The sequence below is a fragment of the Ruditapes philippinarum genome, unplaced genomic scaffold (genome assembly GCF_026571515.1).
Source record: "Ruditapes philippinarum isolate M1 unplaced genomic scaffold, ASM2657151v2 ctg646_1_1_1_1, whole genome shotgun sequence".
NCBI classification, from domain to species: Eukaryota; Metazoa; Mollusca; class Bivalvia; order Venerida; family Veneridae; genus Ruditapes; species Ruditapes philippinarum.
Genome location: NW_026856735.1, coordinates 78,812 through 96,021, shown reverse-complemented (window position 1 = coordinate 96,021; position 17,210 = coordinate 78,812). Strand labels below are relative to the sequence as shown.

The 17,210-nt window shown below is 33.9% G+C and overlaps 1 protein-coding gene across 1 annotated transcript; it reads right to left on the bottom strand.

Annotated features, from left to right (window-relative positions):
• Positions 1–12,965: 12,965 nt before the first annotated feature.
• Positions 12,966–14,873, bottom strand: LOC132747524 (uncharacterized). The gene has a single exon (XM_060736925.1). The coding sequence runs from the start codon at positions 14,871–14,873 to the stop codon at positions 12,966–12,968; it is 1,908 nt and encodes a 635-aa protein (XP_060592908.1).
• Between the last annotated feature and the right edge of the window lie 2,337 nt (positions 14,874–17,210).

The window sequence follows — 17,210 nt, the reverse complement described above, 5'->3', positions numbered from 1 at the left end:
TCTTCATTGTACTCAACAAAAGAAACTACAAATTCACAGCTTAGTGGGATAAAGGCTTGTTTATAATCACGGCCGTTTAGGAAAATAATTAACTGAATACTATTCATTGTTTGCATTCTGCCAAGTTGCTTGTGTCTTTAATGACTTTAAAGTGACATTATGCTCATATTTTCATAGTCAAGTTGAGCAGAATTTACTTTATATTTCTAAAGATTGACTGTCAAAATGGTGTTTGACCAACAGTTGATATTGGAAAATGTTTAGGATAAAATTATAAATCTACCTAAAATTTAAAAAGACTGGCCCACTCTTTTTATAAACTAAGCGTTATACGTAAATTCTAACGGCTATTTACAGAAATTTCATTTGAATCTGTATGTTATCTATTATTTATGTAAACTTAATTATTAAATTAAAAGGGATTATGGCAAAATGAAAACATATTTTGATCTTCACCCATTCACTCACTATATACCCTTGGATGGGCATAATGTCACTTTAAAGATGTAATCCGCTATATCATTTGCCCTTAACAAATTCAATCGATCAAGAACTGAATTTTACATCTTAAATTTCTTTTGTCATACCTCGTAATGTCCTTAACAAACACTACCTTTTGTATATGTTTTTTCTTTCAGCGCCCGTTTATGTTGAACGTCCAAACGAATTCGCATACAGTAACCCTTATTGTTACCTTTGCAACCAAAATAAAAAGAAAGCACAATGTTACAACAACTTTGACCAACGATTTACATCCACACCTTATATAGCATTGATTGATCTTGACAAATGGAAACTAGAAACTGGCATGCTATCCGATACATATAGAGAACTTTGTAGAAATGACGAAATTATGGATACTTTCTTTGTAAGTATTTAATTTTCCTTCCAAATTTGTTTTCCTTTTAATATTTTCTCAAATCTTTCCAAACTATGCAATCGTATAAATCGTAGTGAGAAGTGTGTGTGTGTGTGCGTGCGTGCGTGTGTACGTGTGTGTGAAAAACAACAAAAGACAAACAAAAAACTTGATTATAATCACGGCCGTTTAGGATAATAAATTTTCCTTTTATGCAACTATTGTCATATCCGGTAAAGCAGTTGTATTTAACTTTAGTGTATTGAACTTCATATCACAAAATGCAAAGGAAGAAAAGTGTGTTTTCTATTGTAAGTACATTTAACAGTAATAACAAACAATTTCCATCTTTCTGTTCTTTTTCACACTGTTTAATGAAAATATATAATATACATTTAAGATTAACTATTGCCAATATATGGAACTAATGAATGGCTTTTTTGGCATACTTTCGTTAAGTTATAAAAGATGATGCCATGTTTGAATATCATAATTTTATTCTTTTTTATTTTTTGTCTCTATTTTTATTACCTAATAAATAACGTGTCAATGATCCAGTCTATAGTCTAATGACGGGAACCAAATTCGGGCAGGGAACAAAAGGTATAAGTAAATTACGCAAAGGAGATTTGTTTGGCGCAAAAGGCGCAACGGACAAATGTTTTACAAAACACACACAACGTATGCTTATTCATGAAAATAATTACTATTTAGGTTATAATACAGATTAACTGAATGAAAAGTAAGTTTGTTTTAAAATGTAACGCACATATTTGCAGTAGCTTGTTTTGAAGGATTCTGTGACGATTGTTCTATTTTGCTTTGATTTTGTTTATTACATTAAGTGATTCTTAATACCTAAATTCCTTTTTAGTGAATTGTTAACAAATATGCAATCTTGTGTTTAATCAAATAGTCAACAATACGTAACTAAGAATTGATTATATTCAACAATTTATTGATATTACAGACATATATTTGCTATTTGTAAAATAACAGAACAGTTCGTCCTCAAAATCATTCGAACATTATGCATAAAGCACCAATATTTCGACCAAATATCAATATTTTAGGACGCTTGATTTCATTACCTTTCAAGTTAGTATACCAATCATTTCATTTTTACTTGTTATCAAATTTATTTTGCTTCCACCAGACCTTTCAATCTTTGTCGCAACAAAATAATTTCGGAATTTCAGACATGGCATTATGCATTAGGTAACATTTTTTCACACAAATATGCAAAATATTTATTAAACAACGAGCACATATCAAGAGGATATTCAACTGTAATAGAGAACAATTTTGTACATTACACTAGACTGTTCACATCATGTGATGGCGTCATCAACATTTAACTTGTTTATTGCCTGATAAGTTTATCTAGCAGGGTAATTGAAAGTCGTTGGTTCTACTCAGGTGACTTATTGTGTCTGACATTATGCATGAAGGGGCATCAAATGTCTTCCTCCAGCAGTAAATTTGAGATAATACCGTATGACTTTTGGTCTGGCGCGCCTAAAACCGGTTTAAACACCCTAGTAGTTTAACTACCACTGACCGTTTCAAAGCGGTACCCCTCTTTGTTCCTTCGCGAGTTTTTCGTTTCTGTATTGTTTCTTGTTTTGAATGTTTTCTTGTTTTGTGATATCTGCCTTGTTGGATTGTCGTTGACAGTAGCTATTTTTTCACCCCTCCTGTTTCTGCCCCCCCCTCCCTCACCCTTGCGGCACTTGTCCCTTTGACGCACGTGTGGGCCCGTTTTGGTTTTTATTATTTCAGACATAACGTGACCCTCTCCTTTTTATTATATCTACCATTTGTCAATCAATAACAAGTGATGATAGCTTTGGTGTGTTTGATATTTAGGCGCATCAACGCAGTATAGGTCATATGGCGCCAAAACAGGAAAAAAGATTTTGGCTAATTGAAAAATTAACACTATACATGACGTATAATAAATCAATTTTAATTCCATAAATCAAGTCTGTCGAGTAAACGAAAACGTTTTGTATTCAAAGTCGTTACTTTTAAAACAAATGAACATATTTAAAATATATAAAATGTTTTTCAGGGTCTTTGCAGACGTTTGTACTGTCCAAAGTATACGCTTCCTGTACATGGTAAATGCATCACAGTTTTTGATTTCGGCCAATGTACAATACTGCTTTTGAGTCCGATTCTTGATAGTTACGTTAATCAATATGCGGCTGTTAAAGAAATATTTGACTCCGATATTAATAAAATTAGATTACAGGAACTACTTGGCTTAGACAAATGTTTGGCGTGTTCAACGAATGTGTACACAAAAAAATCAAACGAAACGGGTATTTACATAGGTCTGTGCTTTCAAGCAACAATTGAATGTCAAAACGAATATCTTTGGACAAGACTGTTTGAGGTGAAAGCAAAAAGCTATATCTATATAAATTTGAAGCGCAACGGAAAAATTGGAACATATCAAATGTTTATCATGAATGAAAATTTTGCTTCCTCCAAGTACGTACTCCTTCACCAAAAACCACGTTTAAATAGTGGACAATGTCGACCAGACGCTGGAGCAAATCTATCGTTATGTTCTAAAGTAGAGTTGTCAAAAGATGAATACGAAAAGGTCATGAGAACGCATGTGAACGCCGAAAAACTTATTTTCACATCTAATGAAGAGGAGAAAAACGAGACTATGTTCGTCTGCAGCAACAATTATATCATTACAAGTCAATCAATGGCATACAAAACTAACGTGTCCGACAAACTTGAAATGATTGCCTTTCTCTTGTGCTTGAAATATGCATTGGTTTGAAGTAGGGGCGTGTGCTTAATTATGCTGCACATTTGATCTGGAAAGAAATAAACGTATTCATCTTTTTAACATAAATGGCGTTACAACACAGTTGCAATTTATGACTTGTGAAAGTCAGTAAAAGTTTTATTTACAATTAAAAGTTAAATTTAGTTTACTTAAAGGTGTTAAATTTTGTATCATTTTTAATTATTTATTCTTTTTATATTTAGTGTGATTATAATTTCTTAACATTTTCAGATTGATACCGTGACAAATGAAACGGACTTGTGTGTGTGACAGCTATCCAGCTGAGAGGTTATAACAGCCACACAGACCCGACAGTGGACGTTTGGACGTTTAGGGTGAGTTCGTTCCATTTTCCTCCTTTTAGGTGTCACTTTATGATGAGACCACCAGGTTTAAAGAAAAGTAAAATATCTGTAACAAATTGCATGTTATGTGTGGCTAAAGATTATGCTGTATATAACACCATTATGTTATTGCGCGACTGTTTCTAAATTGTTTTGTCAAAAAAAAAAAAAAAAAAAAAAAAAGAAAAAAAAACTTTTCCTCTTTAAAACAACATTAAAACGCACTGCCTCATTTTTTAATCACACAATTTTTTTTCTGTCTATTCAACACTGTGTATACAACGTGAATTTAGTGATCCGCATGGGGCAGAAATACTACGCCAAAAGATGACACAGGTTTGTTTTTTTTTTTGCCATAACCCTTTAAATAGTTCTTCTTTTAAAATTATGGGACAAAGTGAAGAACCCGCTCATTCTAGTGAGGAACGCATACAAAGAATCTTTCCTTCAAAACAATAATTATTTCTTTCTAAATTGACAAAACGCGATTATCTGATTATTCATACGTGTGGTTTTGCTTTCTGTTAAGAATACTGTCTTTTTCCCATAAACGTTGCATCGTTAAAAAGTTACCCGACGATGAAATAACAGAACGAAATTTGATGAAAAATTTACGGTCATAGATAAAATAAAATATACGATAGATAAGATAAAATTATACCTTTGAAATATTGTAAACAGTAGAATTATTTAAACAAATAAACATTCAGGAGGTGCACTGAAGGTTGCAACGTCATTTGACGTCATCGATAAGAATGACATTAGACCTTCATTAGGTAGCCCCTTTTTCCAAGGACGTGGCGACGGCTTGCGTTTTATCCAAATTATCCAGTTGTTTCATAATGCGTGCTGAAGTCCGTCTCACGCAGACACACTGCTTATACGGTTGGTCACCCGTATAAACTGTACATACAACCGAACCAACCGTGGCGTTATCCGAGTTACACTTGGGCCATTCGAGTGTGTGTATGATTTTTTTAAACTTATAAAAAAACTTGTACGGATGTCATGTCCGTGTATGATCGTATAAGCGACCGTACAAGAAAGTAAGAGATAGTGTGAAACCGTATGAGACCGTATATACAACCGTATAAGAACTCCTCTCCAAGAGTGAGCCCAACCGTGTCAAGATCGTATATGAATCATATAGAATCGTATGAGACCATCCCCAAGTCCTACATGCTACATCTGATTAACATACGAATGTCACACGATCACGGTATGATTCACACGAATGCACACATGGTTCCATACGATCGCCATACCACCAAAACTTTTCAAGTAAGAATTATAAATGGCAGACACGGTATAGTACGGGTATACACAGTCTCACACGGCATCGAACGGTCTGACACGGCCTCTTCAGCACGAACTGTACAACGAAGACCACAACTACCTGCTGCCACCCTCAACTGCTAGATCTACCCAGAGTACTTGCTGCATCACGCTAACATGCACACAAAGAAAAAGTTCCCACGCACAGAAGGAATACAAGAACGGCCGTCCAGGTCCGCCAACAACTCCAACTTGCTGACCCTGCCGAGCCTTATGAGCTGGGGGCGGGGAACAATGTCTATCAGTCTTATCATGATCTTGCTTGACCGAGTATTCCGTGCTTTATTCGTACATACTCGTGATACACTTGAGTTGAACTAATCCGGTTAATCCATGTTAAACCGAGTATACTGTATGGAGACGTGTCCCCAACATTGTTCTGTGTGAGACGGGCGGGCTGAAGAATCTCTCACCGTTTTTTTTATGTTACGCCGAGAATCGAAGCGAGAAAGTCTTTTCAATAACACTTGTCAACAACCGATTTTCAATAAATATTTTGTACGGATTCGTGACTGTAACAAAATCTCAGTAATATCCTAGTATGTATGAATTATTTTATATGCTGAAATCAGACAATTGAAATGTATTCATATATCAGAGTTATGATGTCTCACAGAACGTCCTTAATTAAACTAGATGCAGATACTTCCTCTATATCGATCTGAAAAGGACATGTCTAGATCTAATCTTGTGATTTTTGTTTATAATGTATAGTACAAATGTTGATGTATAATTGGTTTAGTCAAAAAATAAAGAAACTGTATGTTCTGTTTTATGCACGTTTTTTATTTACGCCATTGATACCATATCACACATTTTAAGCAAAACGCATGTACATACATGTAGATCCGTCGAGGAAAGTCATCGAAAATGTTGGGTCCTACACTCAAAGGTTATGCATAGTGGAACATTTTATTTGGCAATTTTCACACGCAGTTATACGTTCCTCTCATTAGCAAAAGTGTAATGGAGGCTTAACTTCAAAGATGGTACATGCATTTTAGATTATATGTTCTCACTAACCGGATAGAAAAATCCGTAAATGTTACTAAAAATAGCGGTGTTGGAAAATATTATGTCACGTGGGTTTATCTCCCACTCAACGTGCAGCACTTTTTAACGTATCCCTACACATACCCGATATTCTGTAAAGTTACGAGGGCCAAATGTAACAAGTTTATGAGCTAATCTATAAAATTGTCCACGTAATCGAAATAAATGGATATTAACTTTCACACTACAATAATCCTACTCTACCTAGGTCCGTCGTTTTCAAATAAAACTAGAACACTTTAAAATATTGCCAAATTGTTCGAAAAATCGGATATTACGACACTTTGCCTGGAAAACATCCAATCGCCATGTTTTCTTTGATGATAACGATGATTCTTGGTGACGAATCTCATTCTATTTTTTTTTAATTGAATATTTGGCCAAAATAACTGAATAAGTAGAAAAATCTTTGCAAACGATAAAAAACGCTTTTTGTCAACCATGATTGAAGTATAGACTGAATTCCTTATAAACACTTATATTATGACATTTTCAGATTTAAATATTTATGTATTTAATCATGATAACCTTGCTCATTTGAATTTATTTTCATTGAAAATTTCACACATTAACTGGTTCAGTAGATTTTTTGCGGACATAAAACATATTTTTGTCAACCATAGAAAGTCAGGCGCTTAAGCCCAGCCCCGCAATTTAATCTTGGTTGTAATGCGCGTAGGAAGAAAACTTAAATTTTGTTTCTTGTTTGTCCAGGTGAGCGAGAAAAATAATCAATCATTGGGTTAGATAATGTGTAGGGAAATCCAACCCTCTGGCAATCGGTTCCACCGGGAACTCTCCAAGGCTCGTTCCCGATGGAACCGATCACTATCGGGTTGGGATTTCCCTATCCTCTATGTAACCCAATGATAGATTCTATTAGTCACATTAGTTATTATTTAAGATGAATCCACAAAACTTACAGAAGTACTTGTATTTGTTAATCTTAGTTTTTGACTTTCCTAGGGTTCACAACTGTTTGTTTTTATAATTGTACAAGTAACTAAATAGGTTCATTTTGTAAACATCCCGTCGAATCGAAGGTAAAACATATTTTATTCTATGAAATCCTAGAATATTAAAAGATAATGTAGTGCACCAAAGATTGACTTTTAATAGTACTTGATATATTTTTTAAAGACGCCTAGTTTAGTCCTGAAAATGGGATACAGTTTTTTATCATTTAGAAATGCTCCCACTAGGACTCCTTACAAAATTTATCCCGTTTTCAGGCTTTAACAAGACAGTAGCAATATAAACATTTTTTTTTTAAATATATCAAGTATCAAACTTTAAACCAATCTTTGTTGTGCTACATTATTTTTTTTTGTTGATATTCTAACGATTTCTTAGAATAAAGCATATATTTTATCTTCGAGTCGACAACAAAAATCAGTCAGACTTGGATCATTTTGCAGGTGCGCGATGCACGTTTTTTAATTACGTCATTGATACCAAACATAACGCTACTTAAAATTTTTAATTACTACTATAACGTCATTCCTTTGTTCTGATTGTACCGTATTTTTAATACAGTAAAGGTAGGTGTCCAATATTAATTTGTAAGTCCAATATTAGTCGAATAACACATTAATATTAGACATCGTGTTGTGCAGTGAAAGAAGCTTGTATGACCACAGGACTATGTAATAAAAATAATAAAAGATTAAGTAAACTATAACCGCTTAAATATCAGAAATTCACACGAGGTATGCAACGTCTTTCATTCTGTCATTTCGTATTTTACACAATACCACAAAAAGAACAATAATTGTCATCTGGCGAAGATTTCTTTGCTCATTTTACGAATTCTATCTTGAAGCCTACTGGTTTTCGATTTCACTACAGCGAAAGGTAGCTGAGCGTCAGTTAGAATATGATTTTAATGAGATTGTTTAATTTCTTGCATATTGTCCGTTTTTCTTTTTTTAATACATTTTGTTGATTTGCTCATACTTGATTTCCTCTATTGACTTTACGTTATGTTTCAGTTAGGTCAACTTTTGTAAAAGTTCAACTTTTCAAATAAATGTAATAGAGAACATAAATTCATCTTTTCAAAACAAAAGCGATTATATTTGACTACATATAATTATGTTACTGAATTTAACTGTGTGACGTCTCAGTTTCTTCTCCATCTACATTAAGCTCCATGACATGTCCAATCAATCAGTAAATCAATAAGTTGGTTGATCATTAGATCATTCAATATACAATCATCAATCAGAGAGACCTTCCTTCAGGGTCTGATAACCAATCATCATACAAATAATTAAATACCCAATGCTTTTTTATTTCTCAAAACCTTTTTACTTTGGTATCTTGTTACAGTTTTCAAAAGTTAATTATCGACCATATAGGTGAGCTATCCTTTGCACTTTGGCAATATGTATAGTTATGTGATTTGGTATTTTGTGCCGAAGTGAAAATACTACTTTATTTAAATTTTACTATCTTTACAACTATAATTACTTTCTTCAGTAATTTAATGTAAACCGTGCATGATTCTACAACTAATACTTATTTCCATTGTAAAAGCATTATTAAACACATATTGAACCTTTCCAAAGAATGTATCAATGTCTGAGGTATGATTTGCTGTTAAATCCAAACTGTATATCTGCATTTTTTTTCAAAAAGCCACTGATGTAGCATATTTGAACAATTTACCTTCAAACTTCTTTTAGATGTGGCCAATTTGTTCTAAAAATTTTTCGTATTTAATAAATTAATTAAATGAGGCAAGGCAGGTTTGTTCACAGTAAATGGCGAATCTGTTTGGCTCCAATCCTGCTAAAATATGCATAATTGTGATTGTACGACCAAGTTATTAGTCACTGAATCTCTAATGAGTGACAAATGGTTTGTAAAAACGGCTGATATCATTTTCATTTGATGATATTGTCAAGCAATTGAACATGAGCTTAATGGTTCTACTCTCGTTACTTGTGTGCAACAAAACAAAATTCAGTATCACAACCCACAGGAATATTAATGTCCAATTTAGTGTTGCCTGCTAAAGAAGGATCACTTTTCCGTCGTCTGTCAGTCTATCTGCCTGTCAGTCTATCTGTCTGTCTGTAACAAAACTTACCCGGACTACTTCTCAAACACTTCTGGTGCAATTTCATCACATCTTTACATGAATGCTTAGTGCCGGGATACAAATGTAGTTGTGTATATCATACACATTAGGGGCCTTTAATGATTTATTTACAACTTATGCAATTTTAATATTGATCAGTAGCCCATAGTTGATGTGCATAGTTAAAGGAATAGGAATGGATGGACTGATGTCTGCCTAATATAAATATTCATCATTTAAAAAGAGGAACCATGACAGTTTTGCTATTGACATCATCCCTATAAGAGAGAAATTCGAGTTTTAAGACACCATTTTTTACTTGAGAAATAAGTTCATGGGCGCCGCCATTTTGGCGTTCTGTCATTCTCGCGAGACAGACGATACCGAGATTGTGACGTGTTATACCCACTTCCGGTATAGGCGTACACGCTGGTACAACTGAAATATATCTTGATGAAGAACTTATTAATTTTATTGCGTTCATTATATATTATTTATGAAAACATCATATGGAACTGAATTGCTTAAATTAATTAATTGAAGACGCCGCGACATTAATTATCATTTGTCCGATATTCATGCTTGCTGATGATCCCACCATATGATTTAAGCTATGACTGCTTAATTTTCAAAGATAAACCATAAATTTAATTTGGGTTCTATGAGAAACTTCTTCAAATTGACGATATATCCTTTTATTTTGTACTTAATTTTCGCTAGACAAACTGTCCAAATAGGGTACATCGCCGGGCTTGTATCTTTTTTTCAGGTAAAATATCAACTAAATCCAGTCTGCTGAGGACGCGATTTTCCGCCATTGACGCTAAAAATGAGAAAAGCGCAGGAAAATCGGCAGCCAGACTAATATCGTATGAAAACAAAACTGTCCGTTAGGTTATTTAGGCACCCAGTCAAAACTGGTATCAACAGCAACAGGTTGCCCATTCCCCTATAATTACGCATATTCTCGGGTTTATCCAGTTCCCTAAAGCTTTTCCACGTTATCTACTTACCAAATTCCTTTCCCCGACAGATATGCATTTCTACTACCGTAAATTTAATCCAATAAAACAAAAAAAAAATCATAAATCTACTTAATATTTAAAATGATTATTGGTAACTGAAAAAAATGTGTTGCTATTTTATGACGTGCTGTAATTTACTACAGCATAATTTGACAGGTGTGGAACCTAATTCCCCCTAAGGTCATTCAGTTCACTGATGAAGCGTAAAAAAATAGATGTCTATTTTGTCATTAGAATATTTGACAAGGGTGATTAACCAATCAAGGCAACATTGTGCATGATCAAAAGGTCTGTCGGCACAGAGGCATACAAGGAGCAATAAAAATCGTCAGTACACAGTGTGTGACAGGAACATTTGGTTCAAATTAGGAACAATTAAAATGGACAATGCGCAGTATTAGACATAAGTAGTAAGAACCAGCAATTGTGTGAATAAATTATGCAAATTAGATTTTTGAGCAGCCAATAAAAATGATTTGCCTGCAGTTAATATAAGGCTACGATTACGATGCGCAGCATCATACGTTGACAGACATGTTAACAATTTACTTTTCAAAAGATTTGCTTATATTTTTGAAATGTGTACATCAATTATAACATATGTTCACAAATTTAAATTTGTAAGTCAGAATCAAACTGCAAAAATTTAATTATATGTACTATTAAGAACACGTTTTAGTAGGGTTTTTATAATGGAAGTGGCTATCGTACGGGCCCGTACGGCTAGCCAAAAGTTTTAGCCGTACGTGAGTCACGTACGACTAGCAAGGACACGCTGTATTGGCTAGCCGTACGGCACTTTTCAAAATTTTATGGAAGTCGAAAATGCATATGTTATGACTATAAGCGGATTTTAACCAAGAAAAAGCATTAATTGTCTTTGGATGTTAACTTTTTTGAGATTTATCGCCTAGATCGCTATATATAGGTAAATAGGTAAATTGTTTATTAAAGTGACATTTGTTATTTACAATATAATCATATACAAATATTTAAATGTAGGTATTTAAAACACCCGGCCTCATGGCCTATTAGTCACTGTGTTGACATTTTAATACAGTATCTATGTTATAGTTCTCAAATATTAACATAATAGTACAAGTCAATTTCAAATATATGGACGATGTACATAGAATAGTATATTTTCACTTTAATAATTATCAAGTAAATTAATCAATTAGATTATGAGTAATGATTGGCATTAAATATAAGTGATACACACTATATAACGTTCTGTGCAAATCGCTAGGAGTATATAAGAGGCTTCGTCTAAAATAAAGCTTTCACAATATATTTTGCTGTTTTATCTAGCATTTTCATTTTACTAAAAAGTTCAGTCTATCTTCTTTATTTTTATTAATATAGGATGGATCTGACAATAAATCCCCGAACACTTGCCTGTCTTATATTTCATATTTGTGCATTCTTACGAGAAAATGAGTTTACATTTTCTATTTGTTCTTGGTCACAGAATGTACATATTCTCTGGTTTACATTTTCACCAATAAAACGTCCTGTTTCTACTCTTAAGGGTAAAATCCCACACCGAAACTGTGCTAACATCGAGCGTTCATTCTTCTCTAAATTTTATACTATGTATTGTTCGGTTTTAAAATTTGTTTTAAATAGTTTATATGTTTCGTAGTTTTGGGCTATTTTGTACAGAGGTATACCATTGTTCGTTAAACAGACTTAATATTTTTTCATTTGCTAGTTTTAAATCAACTGGTCTCTTTTCTGTAAAATAGGTACTGAGACCCAAACGATATCATTATTTGTTTAATATCGTTAGACCAATTACTTTGGCATATATTATAGTCTGCAGTGAAAACTTTTTTAGGTAGTCTTTGGTCGTCCATGTTCATTAATTTATTCCAATAGCGTAGCATATTTATCCACCTTCTGAATTTGCTTGGTAACCACCCGATATCCCCTGTAATGGCCGCTACAGGTGCGAATCTGTGTAATCCTAAAAAGTATCTTACAGCTCTATTTTGCACACTGTCTAATGTTTGATATTCTTTGTATCCCCATACACTTGAACAATAATCTAGCACTGGCACCACACAATTGTAGAACAATTTTTCGAATGATTTAAAACCAAAACCTTTCGAATGTATTTTGTTAATAACTCCCCCTAAAGCCCTGCCTGCCGCCTTACTCAGTGTTTGACTGTGTGCGATATAGTCTTTATTTTCGCTAAAGATTACACCTAGGTATTTATATTCACTAACAGTTCCAAGGTGTTATTGCCTATATGGAAACTAAAATCTGACCTTGTACGTCTACCTTTACGAAAATGAATACATTTAGATTTCGATGAGTTGATAAGTACCCTCCACTTTTTACACCAAGTGTGTAAAGTATTTAACATAGTTTGCAAGTCGTCACTATTTTGTGCCGTAAAGACAATATCATCAGCGTAAAGAAGAAGTGAGATTTTTTGTTCCTCCTATTGAAACACAAGATCAAGGGAATTTATTTCTGCTACTAAATCGTTTATGAAAACGGCAAAAAGTGTTGGCGACAGCGAATTTCCCTGAACCACGCCTTTTTTACAGTCGAACCACTGAGTCATTATATTGTTGATACGTACACATGAAACTGTTTGTTCGTACATTGATTTTATTGCAGTGTAAATTTTTCCGTCTAAGCCCGACCGCAGGAGTTTATACAGCCGCAGGAGTTTATACAGAAGCATGTCTCTATCTACAAAGTCAAAGGCCTTTTTTAGGTCAATGAATGCGGCATAAGTGTTTTCATTATTTTTAATAATAGTGTTAAGTGTATACACATGATCTTCGCACGATCTGTTTTTACGAAATCCGTTCTGTTCCTCTGCTAGGCAGTCATTTTCTTCTAGATAAGAAGACACCCGTCGATTTATAAAAGAGCTGTACAGTTTACTTATGCATGTTTGAAGACTAATACCGTGGCGGTAGTTTAATGGAACGCTGATATCAGAATTTGCGTCTTTAAGTATCGGGCAAATAACGGCCTTTCTCCATTCACAAGGTATCAGACCACTATCGAATATTAGCTGAAACAGTTGGTGTAACACATTTATGACTTGTGGAAATTTCAGTACAGCGTACGGTATATTGTCTATGCCAGCGGCTGATTTAGATTCTGTAGCCATAACTACGGAAGAAATTTCTTCAATTGAGATATTGTGGTTTAACTGGGAGTTGGATGTGTAGAGAGGATCGGCTATGTCAAGTTCAATTAAATGTTTATGCATTTTAGTGCGATCATAATGACCTTGTTCAAATTCATCGCTATTACATCCATTATATAAGTTTGAGAAGGCCATTTTCCATCTTTCCAAAACACTTTTCTCATCACATATGATATTTCCATCCTGATCCCGTACTTGCATGGGTATCGTATTATTTTTTCTAGGACCAAAACTGTTTATTTTGTTCCAAAATTCGTTTGGATTAGACGTTGACATGTTTTCAATATCAGCAGCGAACGATTGTCTGTGTGCGCGTTCACACTGTCGTAGTAATTTATCAAACTGATTTCTAGCTGCGATATAATCTGCCCTTTTAGCTGTCTTTACTGACCTAGATTCGTGGCATTTTAAGAACGCTCTCTCTTTATCACACATATTTTTCCATGATATACTCAAGTCCTCATTCCAATATGGTTTACAGTGTTTGTGGCGTCTTTTCGATCTATTTGTAGCTTTTACAGTAGGTATCGTATTTTGCATTTCAGATATAATAGTGGTACATAGTTTTGAATTAATATCATCGATTTCTGATTGCGATTTTCTGGATGACTGAATTGCAGTAATAATTTCATTTATCGCAATTCGAGATATTTCACTTTGCATAAAGTTATGGGGTATTTTGTCTAGCTTGTATTTAGGTTTCGATTGTCTTTCACGTTCACCTCCGTGTAAATCGTTAGAATTTAACCGCTTTGACTCACTTGTATAAAACGTGCTCAGTAGGACAGAGTGATCTGGAAGTCGCGCTCTTTGACCCAGATATCCGTGAAGGTTATTTTCATCTATTATTGTTTGCATGGGGATTACTTCGAATGAGTTACAATATTGTATTGTATCTTGTGGTACACAAATATAGTCAACCACGGCCTTTCCCCTACCGGAAATACTAGTGAAATTATCTTCTTTATCAAATCTTCCATTTAATACACAAAATCGCGAGTCGTTTAAGAAGTCAATGAAATCTCGGCCATGTTGATTTATGCATTTATCAATCGAACTTCTCATTGGTACTGAGTCTGTTTCGGCAAGAATATCAGATAGATTTCCTATTCGTGCGTTGAAATCTGCTGCAATTAATATTTGATCATATTTGAGCATATACAATAGCGCATCGTAAGTCATGATTTGCAGCATTCCATCCACATACATTCAGATGAGCAAAGGAAAGTGTTTCATGGGCAGGGTGTTTGTAGGGTGTTTATATCGATCTTTGTCATCGCAAGATGTCGAGAAAAAATAGCCTTTGCTTGCATTTACACCAATTGAAATAGTTTACAAAATTTTGAAAATAATCCTTTTTTGTTTCATTAAGTTTAATTTTCGACACCTTTTATATGAGAAAAAAAACAACAAACACTGAAAATGATTGTTGTAAGGCTCTTGATAATTGCGACCATTACCGACGGTACTGTATAGAAGTTTGTCCACCAAGGAAAGTTTGCATGTTCCGTGAAAGGCATTCTAAAATTCTATTGTCAGTCCCTGGTTAGGTTTTAATTAAGGCTTATTAATTGATTGACTGTGCTTTTATGTTCGATATTTATCTACTATTTTGAAAATTATATAATTATTTTTGCATTTCACCGTTTTTTTTTTCATTTTTTTTTCATTCAATGTTCCTTTTATATTTTTATTCCACTCTGATCATTTTTATTCGATCCATGTGCTTAAAATTAATAAAAATGATTTAATAATTCATACAAATAAAACAACAAATGATAAGCATGAAAATCATTAATTTTATAACGTTCGACTTCCATATAATTTTGAAAAGTGCCGTACGGCTAGACAATACGTACAGTGCGTCCTGGCTAGTCGTTCGTGACTCACGTACGGCTAGAACTTTTGGCTAGCCGTACGTTTCTTTATTTATTATTATTTTTTTTTTATATTGTTACGTATTTTGAACCATAAAAAATCTCCTCTACACCTCCTGTGAAAATTAAATTTTCTGGTCAATACTTTATTATATTAATATTTCCTTACGATTCAACTACATTTATCATGAATCTAAAGATGTGGGGAAATGACATCACGCGCACCTGTTTTTATGCGGCCAATACACAAACATGGCCGCGCTTACTGATTTGTAGAAATTGGTGATTTAGCGATTTAAATTTTGTTATCATTCGTTTAATATTATTATTTGGCGGTAGAAAATTTGCAGACTTATTATTTATAGTATTCTTTTTCTGAAATCAAGTTTTTATTCTAACCTTGTTTTTCCCTTTAATTCCGCTTGAAAGATTTTTAACAAAAAGGTGTTTTGGCCTGGTTGTGTGTGTGCGTGTGTGCGCATGCGCGTGCGTGTGTGTGTGTGTGTGTGTGTGTGTTGCTAGCTACGTGGAAGCTTATCCAGACTACTATTCAGGAACTACTGGTGCAATTTCATTCAAACATTACAGGAAAGATCAGTACCAAGTCTAATTACACACGTCAATGGCATTTTTCGTTCAATGGGTTATGACCCTTTAATGATTTTTTTTATTCTGGACTACTTCTCTTATAATACTAATGCAAATTAAATGAAACTTTTCGGGATTGATTGGTACCTCGGATTCATATTTTTGGTCCTAGTTGGGGCATAAAGTACTTACGCGTATTACACGTTTTTTCCGGTAGAATAATTTTTGGTTGTGTTATGGTTCTTGAATAATAATAATAATAATAATAATAATAATAATAATAAACAAAACAAGTATTGACCTGTTAATGATTTTTTTGTCTACTGCTTAAAGGATTTCCACTGAGGTCCAAAAGGCATAAAAACATAAAATTTGAAAATCTTGAAAAACTCCGCAAAGGACAACAATGAAATATATACGAAAATCGATTTTCTGTGCTATTTTAGCCGGATTAATTCTGGGAAAACGGAATGAGGTAATGAACTGAAAATTTGCACACAAGTTATAGGCCCAGACCATCATCAAATTGCACATCATCTTCCCAGTCCTAACACGTAAAAAAGCAGTGGAGTCCCTGCAAACGACTACTCTGATCGCTCTTGTTTATTAATAATGATGCATTCCAAAATGATATCAGTTTAGGCATAGACGTCACATATGTCATTGCAAAAAGAGCAAATATTGTTCTTCCCAAGTATCTTGTTAATAAGGGAGGTAAGTCTGCATTGCACTCTGGACGGTTTTTAATATGGAATAGTCTCCCTTTGAGGTTAAACACGTAATGCTTTTATACAGAAAAAAACCTACACAGTAAAACCACTTCTGTGTATTAGAATGTAACTTAGTTATAAATACATGCACCTTAAAACTAATTTCTAACATGGACATGTATTATAATTGCTTATACATGTATATTGTATATTGACGTTCGGCAGGGTCAGAAGCTCGCTTAGAGGGGAGATACTGCTCATGCACACAATAGCGCGAAGTGCAAATAGTTTGACTAACATCTGTATCACTGAACATATCGGAAATTTTACTTCACCATAACTGT